The sequence below is a fragment of the Corvus moneduloides genome, chromosome 20, assembly GCF_009650955.1.
Source record: "Corvus moneduloides isolate bCorMon1 chromosome 20, bCorMon1.pri, whole genome shotgun sequence".
NCBI lineage: Eukaryota > Metazoa > Chordata > Aves > Passeriformes > Corvidae > Corvus > Corvus moneduloides.
This window is the reverse complement of record NC_045495.1, coordinates 4,885,100-4,902,221: the sequence shown is the minus strand read 5'-3', so window position 1 is coordinate 4,902,221 and position 17,122 is coordinate 4,885,100. Positions and strand designations below refer to the sequence as shown.

At 55.8% G+C, this 17,122-nt stretch overlaps 2 protein-coding genes and 1 long non-coding RNA gene across 13 annotated transcripts; 1 reads left to right on the top strand and 2 right to left on the bottom strand.

Annotated features, from left to right (window-relative positions):
* Nucleotides 1-534: 534 nt before the first annotated feature.
* On the bottom strand, nt 535-6,918 carry LOC116454047. Its single transcript, XR_004244000.1, has 3 exons — nt 6,626-6,918; nt 3,678-3,796; nt 535-2,266 (listed from the first exon to the last, which is right to left on the bottom strand). It is a non-coding gene; the product is annotated as an uncharacterized LOC116454047 (long non-coding RNA).
* Nucleotides 1,913-11,923, top strand: LOC116454044 (apoptosis-inducing factor 3-like). Of its 11 annotated transcripts, none has more exons than XM_032130165.1 (19): nt 3,777-5,060; nt 5,612-5,754; nt 5,822-5,931; nt 6,018-6,127; nt 6,568-6,612; nt 6,694-6,775; nt 6,917-7,029; nt 7,421-7,507; nt 7,733-7,824; nt 8,003-8,133; nt 8,707-8,822; nt 9,232-9,303; nt 9,645-9,708; nt 10,144-10,220; nt 10,301-10,418; nt 10,549-10,647; nt 11,049-11,124; nt 11,553-11,657; nt 11,782-11,923. In XM_032130165.1, exons 2-19 carry the CDS (start codon nt 5,693-5,695, stop codon nt 11,822-11,824), a joined length of 1,602 nt encoding a protein of 533 aa, XP_031986056.1. In that variant the 5' UTR covers nt 3,777-5,060; nt 5,612-5,692; the 3' UTR covers nt 11,825-11,923. The 11 variants fall into 11 exon arrangements, 10 of the variants coding, with proteins under 10 accessions (XP_031986052.1, XP_031986056.1, XP_031986054.1 ...); XM_032130163.1 differs by having other exon boundaries at nt 10,549-10,786; XR_004243999.1 differs by lacking the exon at nt 11,782-11,923 and having other exon boundaries at nt 10,735-11,124; nt 11,553-11,575.
* Nucleotides 11,924-14,216: 2,293 nt separating this feature from the next.
* Nucleotides 14,217-16,537, bottom strand: LOC116454109 (histone-lysine N-methyltransferase SETD1A-like). The gene is made up of 3 exons (XM_032130291.1): nt 16,381-16,537; nt 15,000-15,054; nt 14,217-14,613 (listed from the first exon to the last, which is right to left on the bottom strand). Exons 1-3 carry the CDS (start codon nt 16,529-16,531, stop codon nt 14,538-14,540), a joined length of 282 nt encoding a protein of 93 aa, XP_031986182.1. The 5' UTR covers nt 16,532-16,537; the 3' UTR covers nt 14,217-14,537.
* Between the last annotated feature and the right edge of the window lie 585 nt (nt 16,538-17,122).

The following is a 17,122-nucleotide window of genomic DNA, read 5'->3' as shown; positions in this document are numbered from 1 at the left end:
CTTACAACCCCGATTCCAGCCTTTTCTCCTTGTCTTCCTTCCTCTGCAGCAATGGCATTAACCGGGGGCGGTTTTGGAACTGGAGACTTCCAAGCCCAGTTACAAACAAGTCCCTTGACAGCAGATCAGGCCAAATATTCAACCACACGCCACAGGCTCCGGAGCCAGGCTTGTCCCAAAAGAACCCGAACGCAAGAGCAGCGACGGGAGCTCCCGGGCGCAGCTGCCACAAGAGGTCCCTGCACGCCCGCTGGAGAACGGGGAGCCCGATCCGATGGGATTCCTCACTCCCACCTATTTGGAGATACTGCCTTTTTCACCCAAATTTCCAGAAGTTTTCCGGCTGTCCCCAAACGACCTCGTTTTCTGCGGGGAGGCAGCTCAGCCTGGTGCCGGGTGGCTGCCGGTGCCTGCTCCCAGCAGGGCTGGGGACTCCTTGCAGATACCGGCAAGGACGTGCCCAGGTCCATCCCATAATACTACGGGCACCACAGCTAATCCCATAGCGGGGGCTTTCCAGCAGCACTCGGGGTGTAAATCGAGGGTACGGAATTTTATTCAATAGCTGGACAATCGTTTTTGTCTCCCTTTCCCAGGCTGGAGTTTCTCTGCAGCACAGCTGAGAGATGAATCCGTTTTCCACAAAAAAAAAGCTGACAGTTTAGTGGTAATCCACCATAGGAATTCTGCCAGTTGAACTCTGTCGCCCCTAGATGCTCCCCACTACTCCTGGATGGGGGTTTGGGTGTGCTTTTTGCAGTTCCACCATCCCTTCTTTAATGAGGAGCCCACTCTGCTCCCAAATGCCACAGAGGACTCACCGGAGCCAACAAATGTGGGAGCCAGGCACAAGTTATGCTCCTGTTTTTGGAAAGCCTCCCTCCCTTAATCTGCCTGTGTGCATCCAGGGAGTCATAAAACCCATCTGCTCACCTAATGCCAGACCTGGCTCACACCTGAAGTAATCTGAGGAGTCCAAGAGCTCAAAACAAATCAAGCAGCTTGGCTTCCAAACTTTAATTAGCTGTTGTCTCCATCCCTCTCTAAACTGTGTCACCACTCTGTCTGCTTAGGCCATAAGAAGTCAGATATGTAGGAATGCTTTATATATCCACATCTCCATTCAGGAAGTCTGGAACTCCACACTTATGAAAGGATCTACTGTGCAAAATGCAGGTTCTGCATGGCAAAGCATGCCCAGGCATTGCAGAGGCAGCTGTGGAGAGAGCTGAAATCAATTCAGACTTGAGCATCTACCCCTTCCAGCCAGGAACATTTTCCTGATGTGGAAGCTGGATATTCTCCAGGTAGAACTTGCTGTGGACATGGGAGAAAGGGATTTCAGTCTCTGTGAGTGTGGTGAGCAGCTCCAGGATTTAATGCAAGAAATGCCAAAATGTGCAGCACTTCACCGCTGACCTCAGGACTTGAACTCATCTGGCAGAGGAAATCATCTGCGCTTGCACCTCAGCCTGTCCATTCACCCTGGCCAGGCCTGCAAGCTCCCTGTCCTGAGGGAAGGCTTTCCCTCCCACCTCCCACTGTTTTCACCAGCCCTGCAGGTGTTCTGCTGCCCAGGCTGCTCATCCTTCCTGAGATCATTCCCGCAATACAATATCTCCTGGGAGCTTTACAGAATCAGGATGTTCTGGTGCCAGATGCCAGCTGCAGACTGGGCACAGCAGCTGCCTTCTGCAGCCTGGCATGTGGGGATGTTCCCAAACCACCCAGGCAGAGTCTGCTTTGCCCACATGATAAATGACCCCAGGGCAGGTTGATCTGGATACTCTTCTTTTGGCCTTCCTCCTTTTTCCCAGGACTGGAAGGATATTTTTCTTTTCCTCAGGACTTGGCACAAGGGACTTGTTGGAGAAACCTGTGTTGACAGCAGTGTCCCTAAGGATGCTGCAGGCTCGGCTGTTTCTCAAGGGCTTGGGCTGGAGCAGCTGTCATGAACCGGTGGCACGAAGGATGTGCTCTCTCCTCACTCCAGCTGCACAGGTATGCCATGGGATTAGCAAAATTCCATTGAGAACACATTGACTGGCAAATCCCCTCCGAGCACAGCAGCACGGGCAGTTCCTTACAGTTCTCTGCTTCCAGCAGCTGCCATGCCCCAAATATTTCAACTTTCTGAACAGTTTATGTGCTGTTATTAGTGAAGTTTCGGGTTCCTTCTTTCCTTTTGCAATGTTCACCGTGGAGAAGTGGTGCCAGGTGTCTGCCAGGCCTGTGTCCCATCTCTCACCATCACCAGACACGAATGCTTAGGAAGAAAATGTGAAACACCACATGTAATTATTCTTACCCTGTAAGCAAATCCATCCCACTAAGTATTTCCTTTTCCTTGTCTTCTTCCCTTGTGGGATAAACATTTTTTTCTGTGTTTAATTCACCAATCTCAAGTTTAAGTAATTTTTGATGAATATGCATGTGCTTTATGATTACCTGACAATGCATTTATGACTACGTGGGGTCTTTTTGCATTTCAGACAGGTTAAGAATGAGTCCTCCAAGGTGGAAGCACATCCCAGCCCTTACACCCAGATCAGCATCACACCCTCTGAGCCCACTCAGTTCCTCCTATTTTACAAATACAAGCACAGGAGCTTCCCCGCTGCATCTCCTGCTGCTGTTGGCTCCGCAGCTTGGAACTGGTTAGGTTCCCTCCTGAATTCTCTTGTTATTAATATCACAAACCAAGCTGTTCTGAGAGCAGTGCCCCATTAATCACTTCAGCTCCGCTGCAGGTTTCACCTCGCTTCCTCTTCCTGCCACTGAGCTGCTTTCCTATGATTTGACTCTGTGGGTGCTGCTTGTTAAAATCAGCGGGTCTGGTAGGGCAGAGAAGGGCCCTGAGCTGGGTGAGCTGGGAAAAAGGTGGGAAAAAAGATGCATCCACACAGCCATGGCATGAAAAAATGTGCTACACCAGCTGATGGTGGTGGGAACTTGAAGGGAGGAAAGTTACACCCCTTAAATCCTTGCCTCTAAACCTGAGTTTTCTGGAGGGCCAGCAACACCAAGGAGACACAGCAGAAGTGAAGGTATCTAAAATAAAATCCAAGGTCAGCTCAGCAGCTCGTGTGACTCAGCACCAACGTGGGTGGCAGATCAGCTCACAGATATCTGATGCCCACCTGGGCTCTGTTTGTGGTTGAGGGCACCACTTCCTTTTCCTCTCTTCCTTCCTGTGTTTAATCCTGACTTGTGCTACAAGCAAAGTAATGAACCAGCAAATGAACTCTAAAACCCTCTGAGTAACCACCTCTGGTTTACCTAAAAAGGGCCAAAAGATGTTTACAGAGCATCTTCCTGAAAATCTGCCTCCAATCCCATCCCAGTCCCTCGAGGGCATATTGTGTGTTCCTGACACACACCAACATCCCTGCAGCCAACCCAACCTTCTCTCTGAAGGGCATCCAATGCCCTTTTCCGCTTTCTATCCTTTGTCAATCACCTTTTCTATATCCTTTCTATCATCCTTGCCTCTGTCAGGCATTTTGTTTTGCCCTTTTCCTTTGCACTTTACAAAAGCCTTTCCTGGGTGCTCGGCTGCATCCAGCAGCATCCATTGGCATCCAGCAGCCAGATCTGCTGCTCAGCCCTGCAGTGCAAATGTCCCTGCACAGGATCATGCTCCACCTGCCTCATCCCAAAGCTGCACGCCTCTGTACCTGCCCCTTTGCCTGTTTGCTGCAGATTTCCATCTGTGAGCAAAGGTTTTTCCAGCGATTTCTGCTGAGTCAGAGAACGCTCCGCGAGGGCTGCTGCTCCTCCACGTGGGAACGCGCTTCTGGGGAATAATTACAGAGAATTTAAATACGGACATTTGGCAGCCAAATTGCTTCACATTCAGGCTCCTGGCCAGGAGGGCAGAGCCCAGAAGCTGCTCATTGGTGCTGTGAGAAAATTCCTCATTCCTGTGCCCATCGTGGGTGTGCAGAGCCCGTGGGCCGGGGTTATCCGGACACGGCAGTGTCCCGGTATCCTGCTCTGGAGGAAGGGGTGCTCACGGTTTACAGGGTTCCATGAATTGAACTGCTTCCCACATAATCCTGCCTACACTTATCCAGCATCCTGCACGTGCCTTCTTCTCCGGGTCATACCCACTAAAGGATTTTTATCCCCCCTGCTGCTGGATTTGGGAAGGTGCTGCTGGCAGGGAGCTGATCCCTGCGGATCTCCTGTTCTGCAAGGGAGATGATGGAAGCATGCTGTTAGTAACTTTTTCCCCCCTTAATTTTTGAGGCATATTTTAAGTTGTGAAACATATTGACTGTGAAATAGAGATAAGAACAAGAGGAGACACAAACAGTGTAGGTGTTACTCCCGGTTTTTTGCAACTCCCACTTCGTTGTAAAAATAGCACAGCAAGCAGCACCCTCCTGCTCCATGCCATCCTTCACGGGCCAAGGGATGATGGGATCGTGTGCCTGGACATCAGTGACTGAACCAGGAGCAGAGCTGGGATTTAAGGCACGTGCAGAGCTGCTGAACACTTCATGCTCCTTAAAATCAACAGAGAAAAATCCTACCCAAAGATCAAATTAAAGAATTTTAAACGTTGTTGAAATATGTAAAAAGTAGCAATAACATTCCCAAGGGCTGCAAAAATGTGTTGTGTTGAGCTGGAATGCTTTCCATCAGGAAAAGGGGCAGTGGGAAGGGACCGTGGGATATCACTGCATCCCCTCGAGTTTCTGGTCGCAGTGCCCACGACACACCCCATCTTTACACCACACCTGTGCCATAATTCCTATGTGCCCTCAATTCTTTTGCAACTCTAAACCCCAGCAAAATACCCTTAATTAGGCCCAGGCCAGTTGCAGAAATCAGATAAAACTCCCTGACAGGCAGCTGCTTCCAGGAGCCACGTCTCCTGATGGATGGGGATGTTGTGCAACTCGGGGAGAGCATCACCAGCCGTGGGCTGGCAGTGGGCAGAACATCTGTGGTGAGACACCAGGGTGTCACCTCACAGGAGAAAGTCGCAGACAGAAGCAGTGGTGGCTCTCTGACCTGGGGGATGGGTGCCTGAACCCCCCTGGCAGGACCAGGTGAGTACCCACTGATGCTTCTTTTAAAGAACCTGGGATCGGGGCAGCGGTGCAGTGGGGATTTGCAGGAGCAAGTCACCACCCTGCACTGAAATCTGCCTTGAATGACCTTCCTCTGCTCCATTTCTTGCTTTTTTCTCTCCAAAATAGAGAGGGAGATTCCTAATCAGCCTCTCAATGACTGCTAAGGCAGGGACAGCATTAAGGACCAAGAGGTTTGACTGTTTTCTAGCCCAGGAGGCATTTTGGGCAGGAATTAGTGCTTTCACAGCAATTACCATGAGTAACATCTCTGCACAAACGTTGGAGAGGCTTTGGAGAGGCTGAAGCATCTCTTTAGACCCAATTTGAGGGAGACATGGGATATGGCAGCAGCACCTCCCCATAAATAATTGTATTTGTTTACAAGAGCCATTAATCACATCTGCTCTGCAGTTGAGTTTAATGGGACTCGGGGCTGAAAACAAGAAGTTGGTTAATTCAGAGGAGAAAAGGGCAGAGGAACGGATGTTGGGTTCAGACACAAAATCCAAATGGGTGTTTTCCACCAGTTGAAAGTCATTTTGCTGCTGCATCAGAAATTTGGGACCCCTTGAGTGCCTGACATCGACCAGCTCCCAGCAGCCACCGGCATGGACGGCGATGACACCGTCACCGCCGAGGTCTGCAGGGAGGACGACGTTGGGGATGGACAGTGAGTACCTGGGGGCAGTGGTGGGGATTTAGATGGTTCTGTGCCCACCTCTGCACCTCTGCCCCAGGCTCCTGGAGGTGATGGTGGCTGGCTACCCAGTGCTGCTGGTGAGGAACAGGAAGGAATTCCGTGCTCTGGGCAGCAAATGTCCCCACTACGGTGCCCCGCTGAGCAAAGGTAACCCCAGCTCAGGGCAGGGGGAAAAGAACACATTGGGGAGGTTGGTTCTCACTGCCCAGCTGGGGCTGGGGGTTCTCTTGCAGGGGTTTTGAGAGGGGAGAGGCTGCGCTGCCCCTGGCACGGGGCCTGCTTTAACATCAGGACTGGAGACATCGAGGAATACCCTGCTCTGGACTGTATCTCCTGCTTTAAGGTGACTTCTTGTCCTCTCATCTGGGTGCCTCTCACATTCATTCTCTCTCACAAGCTCCATGTCCCTGACACCAACTGAAAGCCCCCTGCTCTGACCACAGCTCTGTCCCACAGAGCTTCAACACAAGGGATGATCCTTGGGGTGGTTTCTTGGGATTGTGTAATTCCCTGCCCTAAAGCTCCTTTCAATGAAAGGTGATGCTGTAGATCCTGGTATCCCTCAGAGTCAGCACAAATGCTTTTGGAATGAAAAAGAGGATTTACAGCTCTTCCTGAGTGCTCTTGGGATGAGAAGAAAAGCTCATGAGCTCCTCAGCATCATGTGACATCCAAGATCAGAGTCAGAGACAGATGGCACACTGGACCAGGATCTCCCAGGAGAGCTCCTACCACAACCTCATGGATGCAGCACTTAAAAAACCTCTCCTTTCCCTCCTTCAGGTAACAGTGGAAGATGGAAAGGTGTTTATTACAGCAAAAAAGAAGGTACTGGCCTTACCTGCTGTCACTGAGCACAGGCAGCACCTCAGGCTGTGTGTGACTTCGGCATTTTGCACTTTGTTGCAGGACCTTGAAGGCAGCCTGAGGGTGAAGGATGCAAGCAGGAGGTGCCTCCTCAACAAGAATACGATGCTGCTGCTGGGGGGAGGTCAGTGAAGGGATCTTCCCTCTCCACACACACTGGGAGCTGCCACTCTCCTCTCCAGGGAGGACTGACCTGCTCCTCCTCCTCCTCCTTCTCCTCCTCCACAGAGATGTGTCAGAGGGCTGAGATGAGCATCTCTTGTAGGTGTGGCTGCCCTGGTGTGTGCAGAGACTCTTCGCCAGGAGGGATTCACTGGCAGGATCATCATGGCCACCAAAGAGAAGCATGTTCCCTATGACAAGTCCAAACTGAGCAAGGTTCATGTGTGATGAGGGCAGGACTGTGCCTGGGCACCACGTGTGACATGGGCCACACTCGGGGCCAGGAGCACTGGAGTGAGCAAAGCAGGAGTGCTGAGGAATCCAAGAGGAACAGGGGTGTTATTTCCAGGGAAACATCTTCTTCCTCCTGGAAAGTCTTTGATCAGAGTCAACATAAGCTGATGGCTTTATCTCCTTTTATTGAGTTCTTCCCACTAAAGTTTGATGGTTTTTCTGAGGGTGGGGACAAGGTGGTGGGGCGGTGTGGGGAGCTGTGATTCACTAATGCAAAATTCACCTCTTTTGCAAACTGACTCCCCAGTGAACACTCCAGGACAATTGCTGCCTGTAAGAAGTGCTTCATTTCATGCTTTTGTTGTGTTTCCAGGAAATGAACTTGAAAGCCGAGGATGTTTACCTGAGGAAACCTGAATTCCTCCAGGCCCAGGGCATAGAGTTCTGGACAGAGAAAGAGGTACCAGTGCAGCTGAGCTCAGTCCTCAGTGGGTGATCCTGTTCCTGCCATGGGGAGGGTGTAACACTGATCTGTGTATCCACGGATGGGCCTGTGGGAAGTGGGAGAGAGGACCTCAGCATCCCTCATCTCACCTGAGTGTCCAGAAACAGGGCACACAGGCACAGGCAGGACAGAGAGTGGATCACAGGTACCTGTCTGCTCTGTGCCCCCTCTCTCCTGCAGGCAGTGTCAGTGGATTTCCAGAAGCAGAAGGTTCACTTCATGGATGGGTCCTCTCAGAAGTACCACCAGCTGCTCATTGCAACAGGCAGCCAGTGAGTGCACAAGGTGTTTGCCACACACAGGATTTTAGGCAGGACAACACTGGGAGGTGGAGGTAGGAGATGAGATAAAAGGGCAGAGTGGAATGACGCAGCTGTGGGTTTGTGCTCCTTTCTTACTCTTTCTGTTTAATTTATATCATGAAATGCATCTGGATTCTCTCTCTTTCAGCTCTGGTTTCCTCAAAGTCCCAGGTGCAGACCTGCAGAATGTGTGCACGCTCCAAACCCCAGAAGAGTCCAGCAAGATCTTGGAGCTGGCAACTGGAAAGAATCTGGTGATTGTAGGAGCTTCATTCATAGGTACCAGCCTGGAGTGGGTGTCAAACCATCAGTGAGAGCCCTCAAACCCCCTTCTGTTTCGTGTGCACATGAACCAGAGGCCCTCAGGGAAAGGATGTTCCTTTTCTACCCGGCAGGGATCCTCCCTGGAGCCCTGTAGCTGCTGGGGGTGCTCGTTACACAGCACACACTCATTCTTTCCTCTGATAGCCAGAAACTTTGAAAGCTATAAACAATTGCTGCACATGGACAGAGGGAAATGTGCCTTATGAAAAGGTCACTGTCCTCCAGAGGAGCTGGATTCCCCAGAAACACTGGGAAAGCAAGGGGCTAAGGCCCAGAAGCTATTCTGTACATAACCAGGAGCTATTTTGTACATAACCAGAAGCTATTCTTTGCATTTCCTGATATCCAGGTCTGTGTGCACAAGAACAAAGCATGGGGGGAGCTAAATACCTCAGCCCAGAAATGCACAGCAAAGCAGTTCAGCACTGGCAGCACATCAGATTTGTTCTCCTGGAAGAGGAGAAGGTTTCCAAGGGTGCAGGTTCATGCTTGCAGCAGGCTTACCTTGGGCATGCCTCTTCCTTGCAGGAATGGAGGTGGCTGCCTTCCTCTCAGACAAGGCTGGAAACATCTCAGTGGTGGAAAGAGAGGAGTTCCCTTTCCAGCACACCCTGGGTCCTCAGATTGGAGGTGTCGCCATGAAGGTTAGGAAAATCTGGGGCTGATTTCTAGGATGGAGAACACATGGTATCCAAGCAGCCCAGGGATCCACATCAGCCCAGGAAACCTCGCCCCTGTGCTGAGTCATAACTCTGCGTGCCCAGCCTCTGTCCTCACCCACAGCTCACCCACGAGCTCTGCACACATGGCTGGTCCCAATCTTCCCCTCCCCACCCATCACATTCTTCATCCCAAACCCACCTCATACACCAGTCCTGACCAGAACTGCAGAGAAAAGCCAGGCTCCCAGGCTGCCTGCACCAGCCAGGGACACAAATGGAACCTCCCTGCAGCCTGGAGCAGCAGCAGATCTGCCTGCCTGGGTTTTGGCTGGGTACAGCTGTTTTTATAGCCTGGAATTTCCTAATGAATACTCAAACCAGTCCTTTTCAGATGCTGCAAAATAAAGGGGTGAAGTTCTGCATGAAAACAGAACTCTGTGAGCTGAAAGGAAGGGATGGAAAGGTCAGTCATGCCTTTGTGATCCCTGAACTGCTAATTTTAGGGGAAAAAAGCCCAAGTTGAGGTATAACCCAGTGCCTACATCAGGCTTTCCTCTCCCTTGTCTAGACCCTCCCTTCCTTTTCACTGAACACAGCTCTGGGCTCAAAGGGCACCAGTAAGTGTTCCTATCCCAGGGACAACAGTGTGATTTTCTTTTACATCCCCAGAAACACACATTAGTTGGACAAGGTGATCCGAACCTGGGGAATCAAAAAGCCAGCAAAGGGCAAAGCAGCAGGGAGGCTGTGGGAATTAGGACAGAGGTTTTAACCCTTCGTTCATGATCCTTCCTTCTTTCCTAGGTTGCAGAGGCTGCTCTTGCCAACGGAGAGAATCTCCCTGCAGATGTGGTAGTGGTGGGAATAGGTAAGAGACCCCAGCTGGGAGAGGGAGGCAGCTTTGGGAGTGGGGAGAACATCCAGCATGCCCAGGGCATCTCAGTTCATTTCCAGGGCACCATTCCCTGAAGTCTCTTTCCCACTCTGTTATCATCCAGCCCTTCCTCTTGGCCCCAAGCACCTGGAAAAGTCAGCAGCCCATGAGCACACACTTGGCAGGAGGAAAGGAGCTGGTTATGCTCTTGCTGTGCCTTTGGCTCTTGCTGAGCTCCACAGGTCCCTGCTTTGTTCCCAGAGCGTGCTGTGTCCTGGGCCCTGGTTTTATTGCCCCTTTACTGGCTCAGCACCAGCTCAAGCACAGCTCACTGCTCCAAGTGCTCTGTTCCAAGCAGGAACTGGCACTGTGGGGCCAAATTTCCTCCCCATCCCTGCAGAGCTTTCATCCCTGCTCCTCTCCCCACAGGGTCGACCCCCAACTCCACATTTCTAAAGGGCACCTCCATTGCCAGAGATGACAAAGGTGCCATTCTGGTGGATCTGGTGAGTGCCAGCTGAGTATCCCAGGTCACACAGCATCCCTTCTCTCTCATCACTGCACTAATTGCCCTGTGTCCCACCAGCACATGCAAACCAACATCCCGAATGTCTTTGCTGCTGGGGACGTGGTCACCTTCCCAGTAGCGCTGCTCGACGGGGACAGGTCCAGCATCCACCACCAACAAGTGGCCGAGGCCCACGGTGAGGGCACAGCCACATCACTTCCCAGCTCCCTTGGAGATGGGAATGGGACAGAAGAGACAGCAGGAGACACAGGGAACAATTTTTAAGGACCTGCAAGAAAAATATTCCCTCTGTTGGCTCATCCCAGGTCACTGTGCTGCTTTAAACATGCTGAAGAGAGGGAAGGAGTTGCGCACTGTTCCTTACTTCTGGACCACGTTGCTTGGGAAAAGCATCCGCTATGCAGGTAGGAGGGGGCAGAGAGAGGGGAACAGAACTTCTTCCCTGCCCATCTGCTCACCCACCCAGCTGGGTCTGGGGCTTGTAAACACAGTGTGGTTGCAGAGTTCACCTGAAGCAGCTCAAGCTCTGGACTGGCTGCCATGGTGAGTTTGAGCCCTGGGCCTGGAGGTCACCCAGAGCTCCTGTTCTTTGCTGATGTCCAGTGGCTTAGAGGTCACAGAGGAAGAACTTCCCTCTCCAAACCCAGGAGAGGCTCAAAGGCAGTTCTGCTTGTCCAGGGCCTTCATGTCTGCTCCCCAGCCCTGTCCCAGCCCCTGTCCCCTCTGTCCCCACCCACACTGGCTTCGAGGTGGGATGGGTGGCAACTGCTGTGCCAGGGCTCCCTGAGCAGGTTCTCTCTCATAGGCTGTGGGAAGGGATACACGGACACTGTTGTGAAGGGCAGCCTGGAGCAACAGAAATTCCTGATCTTTTACATCAGGTGAGTGAATCCATGGCCAGTCCATGCCCCGGGAACAGGGCCCAGGCCTCTCTCTTACAGCCTGCAGAGATCCCACGGAGGCTCCACATCCCATGGCTGTGCACTAAAGGCAGCTGCTGGGTGCTGAGCCAGAGAAAACCAAAGCAGGGCAAGGAAGGAGAAGAGAATGAACCCAAATGATGACACCAGCTGGGCAGAGAGCCTGGGACACATCTCCTCTCCGTCTGCCCCATTGCTCCCAGGCTCAGTGCCCAGCTCCCAGCATTGCCAGGCAATCTGCCATGAGTCCCTGTGCATCCTGCAGCACCAGCCACCCTGCCCTGAGCCCTCTGAAATACAGCTGCTCCCTGGCCACTGTGCCACGGGGATGCTGCTATGCTGAGCTTTGTACTCTGAGAAGATCCACATTCTTCCTCTTTCCCTTCCAGGGATGGCCATGTGACTGCAGCTGCCAGCCTGAACTGCGACCCCATGGTGTCTCTGATTGCAGAAGTTTTGTACTTGGGGAAACAAATCTCCAAAGAAGAAGCAGAGTAGGTGACATCCTGACTGAGCTGGTGGGTGGCTCTGTGCTGTTCCCCATGTCAGCAGAGCCCACTGAGAGACACGAAACCAAGAGGAGTCACTGCAAATCCCCAAACTACCTCTCATTTGCAGGGCCTGTGACATTGGCAACATCCCCTCGCTGGCACAAAGCTAAGCTTGGTGCATGCCCCTCGTGAGGGGCTCACAACCAAGTGTTAACAGCTCCACATCCTCCCACCCTGGAGAAATAAAACCATCAGCAAAGCTGAACCCAGCACCTGCATTTTGTGTTTGCAGACAGCCTTTGGCTGTCCACTCGTGCCAGGCAAAGCACAGCAGAGCTGGTGTTGTTCTGGGCTGGATGAGAGGAGGATGCCCATGACCTGAGGCTCAGCTGAGGCTCTGAGCTGGCAGCAGCCCCCACACATCCACAGATGCACCAGCCAGAGATCCACCAGCTCCTCCTGTTCCTTCCCGGTTGGCAGGGAGCTCTCATTTAGCACACCGGTCACACTGACCTTCTCCTTTGCAAAAACACATTTTCCCACCAAGGGGAGCTGTGACCGAGACAAGCTGCTCTCCCAGCAGGGAACGAGGTGGGCTGTGTGCAGGAACTTGCACAGAATACCCTGCCCCTAAGGACAGAGGGATGCCACCCGACCTCTGAACCAGCAGCACCTGCTGGCAGTGTCACTGCTGTCTTGAATATTGCATTAGCTGCCGCAGCAAGCAGCCAGCCTCTGGCAGAGAAATCCCAGATCCAGCCTTTCCTGTGTCTGCACTGGATGCTTGGAGGAGGTGGCCAGATGCTAAAGAGTTACTAGATTCTTGCAAGGCAACAGCGAGCAAGGCTGTGCTTTCTACAGGAAACTTTGCACTTACTCACCAGTCACATGGGGCTTTGCAGGAGGAAGGATAAGTCCCAGGAACCAGGCAAGTTCCCACAGGGACACTCACAACCAGCCCAAACCCCCTCTGGTTTCACATGAAGTGCAGGATAGCCAGAGCCTGAGCCCTCTGCTCAGCAGGTGAGATACTGGTTTTGTGTTAAACACCCAAACTTGTCCTCTGGCCCCTTCTCAGACATGAATTTGACCTGAATTATGACGTTTTGGATTTCCTGATCCCACGGGTTTGGTGCTTCTGCTCAGGGCAACTCTCCGCTCTGAAAGAGCCACATCTGACCCAGGAAAGAGCTGGGTTTCAGCAGCACAGGTTGTTCCTTCGTGACAAATCTACACGTTCCCTGTGAGGCACATGGAGCACACAGCTCCCATACAGATCAATCTGTGCTGCATGGGAGGGGGAGCACGGCCTGGGAGCTGCTCCTCCCTGCCCTCAGGCACCCTGCCCATGACTTTCTGCCCCTCGATGATGCCCTCTGGGATGTTGGGCACTGAGCAGGTGCCAGCTGTTTTGTTTGGACTTGCAGCAGGGCAGCTGTGGTGGAAGAGACGGGCTCTGCCTCAAGCTGGAGGAACTCATCCAAGGGCATTCAGCAGTCCCACTCCCTCTGAGTGACAACCACCCCAAAGAAACTCAGCTTCTTGTAGCCATCAGCAAGCCCACACTAAGCACAGCAGCTTTATGTAAGAAGGAAAGACCCCAGGACAACAGACTTATTCTACTTCTCCCGCTTAATGGACACCAGGCCACTTTCTGTGCTTTGCTGGGTGCCAAAGTTTGAGAGCAGCCCTGCCTTGGGCAGCTGGAGCCTGGGCAGGCAGATTGAGATTGTGCAGACATTTCAGCACAGGGCTGTTCCTCCCTGCCCGCCCTCGGAGCTGGGATGAGCTGTGCTCTTCCTGGCAGGCCCTGAGCAGCAATGCTTGGACACTCCCCTGATTCCCATTCACCAAGACAGCCTGGGAGTTGGTGGTCCCAGCCCTCCTGTGGGAAAGCCTGGGGTGCAGAGGCTCCCTAGAGCCCTTGCTGGGCCCGTGGAACTCCCCTCTCACTCAGTGCAAGGCAGGGACTTCTCCAGCCCTGGAGAGCAGCTTCCAAGTTCCTTCCAGGGCAGTCTTCTGCTTCTATTCACCAACAAGCCAGAGCCTGGACCATGGAGGAGCCCATTAAAGTTCACCTCGGGGTCTTAGGGGGTTCCAAAATACCTGGAATCCGGGCACCACAGCCAGGGCTGCCTGGCCTCCCAGGGACAGAAGTTCCGGGAACAGCTGTCCGGAGCCGTGCGTGACTCGGCCCTGAGTCACCCTGTCCCAGTAGCCCGGCCCCACTGCACCCAGCCCGACCCGCAGCAGGGCAGCGTGGGTGTGGAGCCAGCCCTCTCCCCAGGCTCCATCCCACTGCCTGGCACGTTGCAAGATTAATCCAGCTCCTGAGCTCAGCAGCAGGTCAGACCTGTGGGCTATGCCCAACCTTGGCTCACCTCTTCGGCTCGGGACGAACCCAAGGCATCTGAAGGATCAACCCTTCACCTGCAGATCCCAGACTGGCATCAGCTGGGGGCACAGCTCTGGTGCTGTGCCCCCACCCAGGGTGGGTGCAGCCCCCACCATCTTCCCACCTGGTCCAGGCAACCCACAGGCAACAAACTTCCTAGAACTGAATAGTTGAGCAAAACAACGTTTAATGCCTCTTTTGGTCTCCTCTAGTCACTTCCCAGCTCAGTGCCACCCCACTGAGAGGGGGACAGAGTTTGACAGCCCTGCTGGCACAGCTGCCTGGCAATCCTCCAGCCAAGGCTCTGTCTGGAGGCTGTGAGGAGACTTTCTTCATCCTGGTCAGACTCATCCTCAGCTCTCCAATCCTCAGGACGCTGCAGAATGGCTCATCCGGGTCACTCAGGGCATGGCTCTGGCTGGCATCCAAGGTCCAAGTGATGAGAAGAGAGTGGCTACATTCAACAGTTCTTCAACTGGCAGCTTTAGCTACTGGAGAAGGACATAAAGCTTGCCACTGAAGAACTGGTGCTGGTTAGCCAGGAGCAGGGTGGCACGGCAGCATCTGGGAAGGGAACGCACATTTCAGAGCCAGGATCGAACTGTGCCGAGCTGAGCTGTCACCCACAGCAGCCACAGCTGCTCCTTTCCCCCACCCCGACAACAATCCTGATCTATCGCTCTGTCCTCTCCCCAGGGCTGAAATCCCCCCAAAGCAGGGAATCCAGAGGCAGCTCCGACCTCAACTGTCCCCATCCCTCCCCGCTCCCAAAGCAGGTGGTGCGTGAGCTCCAGCACCTGCAGCCAGCCCTAAACCACGAGCGAGAGGCAAGGAAATCCAAGGCCATTTCTGCTGGAAAATAAGAGATAAGGCAACCTGCTCCAGCAGGGCCCAGTGGCCGCGGCAGGGAGGCCGCTGCAGGTAGGGGTTATGGCATTCCCAGGGCTCACCTCGGGCATCCATCAGCACTGGCAGGGTCCCACCTGGACAGGAGCCAGCCGCTTCCTGACAGGGAAGACACTTTGTCAGGCGGCTGCTGCCAAGCCACCGGTGGGGGAATTTCGGGCAGCTCAGCCCTTTTCTGAGTCGTTTTGTTGGAGGGCCAGGACGCCAACCCCAGGGCTGGAGTGGGACTCCACTGCTTCCCTCTCGGCGTGGGAAAAAACCCCTTTTTCACACCGCCCAGCGCTTTAGCTGCTGGGGATTGAGTTTTGGGAACCTCCCGGGAAACCGGGCACAGTGGGGGACAGATGGCAACGGGAAACATGGGAAACCCCCGGGCGGCCATCACGGCATCCTCCCACCAGCGTCACCCCAAAGGCAGTGGGGACCCCGGCGGGCCCCAGGCCTGGGCGGGCAGCGGGGGAGGCCGGACCCCGGTGGGTGCTGCGGGGCTTTCGGTGCGGGGCCGGTGGCCAGGGCGCAGCGGCGGCGGCGGGGCCCGGCGGGGATGCCGAGCATTCCTGGCGTGCCGGGTACATCTGGTCCGGATTCCAGCGAGCTGGTCCCGGCCCTGCTCCACCCCCGCCGGCCCGTGAATCAGCACCCGCCGCTGAAGCCGCCGGCCCCGCCAGCACCGGGGGCCCCGCCAGCACCGGGGGCCGACGAGGGGGGTCCCTGTCGGTAACAGGGTTCCCACCCACCCCATCTCAGCACCGACAGACCCCAGCGGCTCTGGTAAGGGCCCCGGTGGGAGCTCCCCCCGCTAATAAAAAACGCCGTGCCCCCAGCTGGTGCCCCCCTCCCGGTACAACCGGGTCACCCCCCCTCCCCCACTGTCTGTCCTCTCAGTAAAAGCAACTCCCCCCTCCCCCCTAACGGCGGCAGCTCTCCCCACACCGCTCCACGGCAAAGCCGCTCCCTCCACTCCCCCCCGGGACACCCCGCCGCCCTCCCGGCCTTCCGCTGCCCGGGATGCTCCGCTCCGTGCCCACGGCGGGGAGCGGCCGCGGGTCAAAGTCTGTCCAGTCCGGTCCCGGAGTGAAGGTCACCCCCGGGGCGGCCACCGCCCGTCGCGGGGAGGCCCCGACCGCAGCCCCGCCCGCCCCACCGGGACTCTCCGGCGCCGGGGCCGCGAACGGGCCCCGGCCCCAACGCCCTTCCCCACCCCACTGACACCGGGGGCGAGGCCGCCCGGCCCAGGCGGCGCCGCGGAGCCCGGCGAGGGACGCGCCGCGCCGCGCCGCATCCCCCATGGCTGCCCTGCCCCGGGGAAAGGTGACCTTCCCTAACGGGGCACAGTGAGGCCCCTCAATCTCCGGAGCACCGAGGGCGCCGCGCGGGGCTCGGCCACCCTTACCGCCCGTCCCAGCGCGGTACCGGCGCACCCACCTGCGCGGCTGGGCTGGGCTGGGCTGGGCTCGACTCGGACCGGCGCCGCCGCCCCGCCGGTGCCGCCGCGGTCGTGCCCGGTGCCGGTGGCGGTGCCACCGCCTCCCCCCGCCGCGCGCCGGCTCCGTCCCGGATCAGCTGGCGGAGTCATGACGCAGCCGCCCCCCGGCCACGCCCCCCGGCCACGCCCCCGGGCCAATCGCCGGCCGCCACTGCCGGCGCGCGCCGCGCCCGCCCCCGCGCCGCGATTGCCGCCCGCTCCCGCCAATGGCGGCCCGGCGCGACCCGCGGCTCAGCCAATGGGAAGGAGAGGCGAGCACTCTGCCCCGCCCACCCCGGCGGGGAGAGCTGAGCTCCCTCCCGGCCGGGCAGCGGTTGCCTTGGGAACGGGCGGGCCCGGCCCGCCTCGGGGTGTGCCGGGAGTTGTAGTGCGGCGCGGCGCTCCCGGCATGCCCCGCGTGCTGTGAGTTGGCATTTTCAAGCGGGTGAAGGGGCGGCGGGGGCAGGGCGACTCCGAAGGGGCTCGACCCTTCCGCGAGCCCCAGGCGGGGCGCGGCGCTGCCGCGGACACGGCCCGGCCGCCCCCGCCCGCCCTCGGGCGGCGCCTCCCTGTGCCGGGGCTGGTGACACAGCCCCGATTCCGAGAAGTTGCTCTAAGTCCTCGACCAATCAGAAGTGAGCGCTCGCCACGCGCACCAATGGGCAGGCGCGGAGGGCGTGGCCGCGAGAACTCGGCTGACCC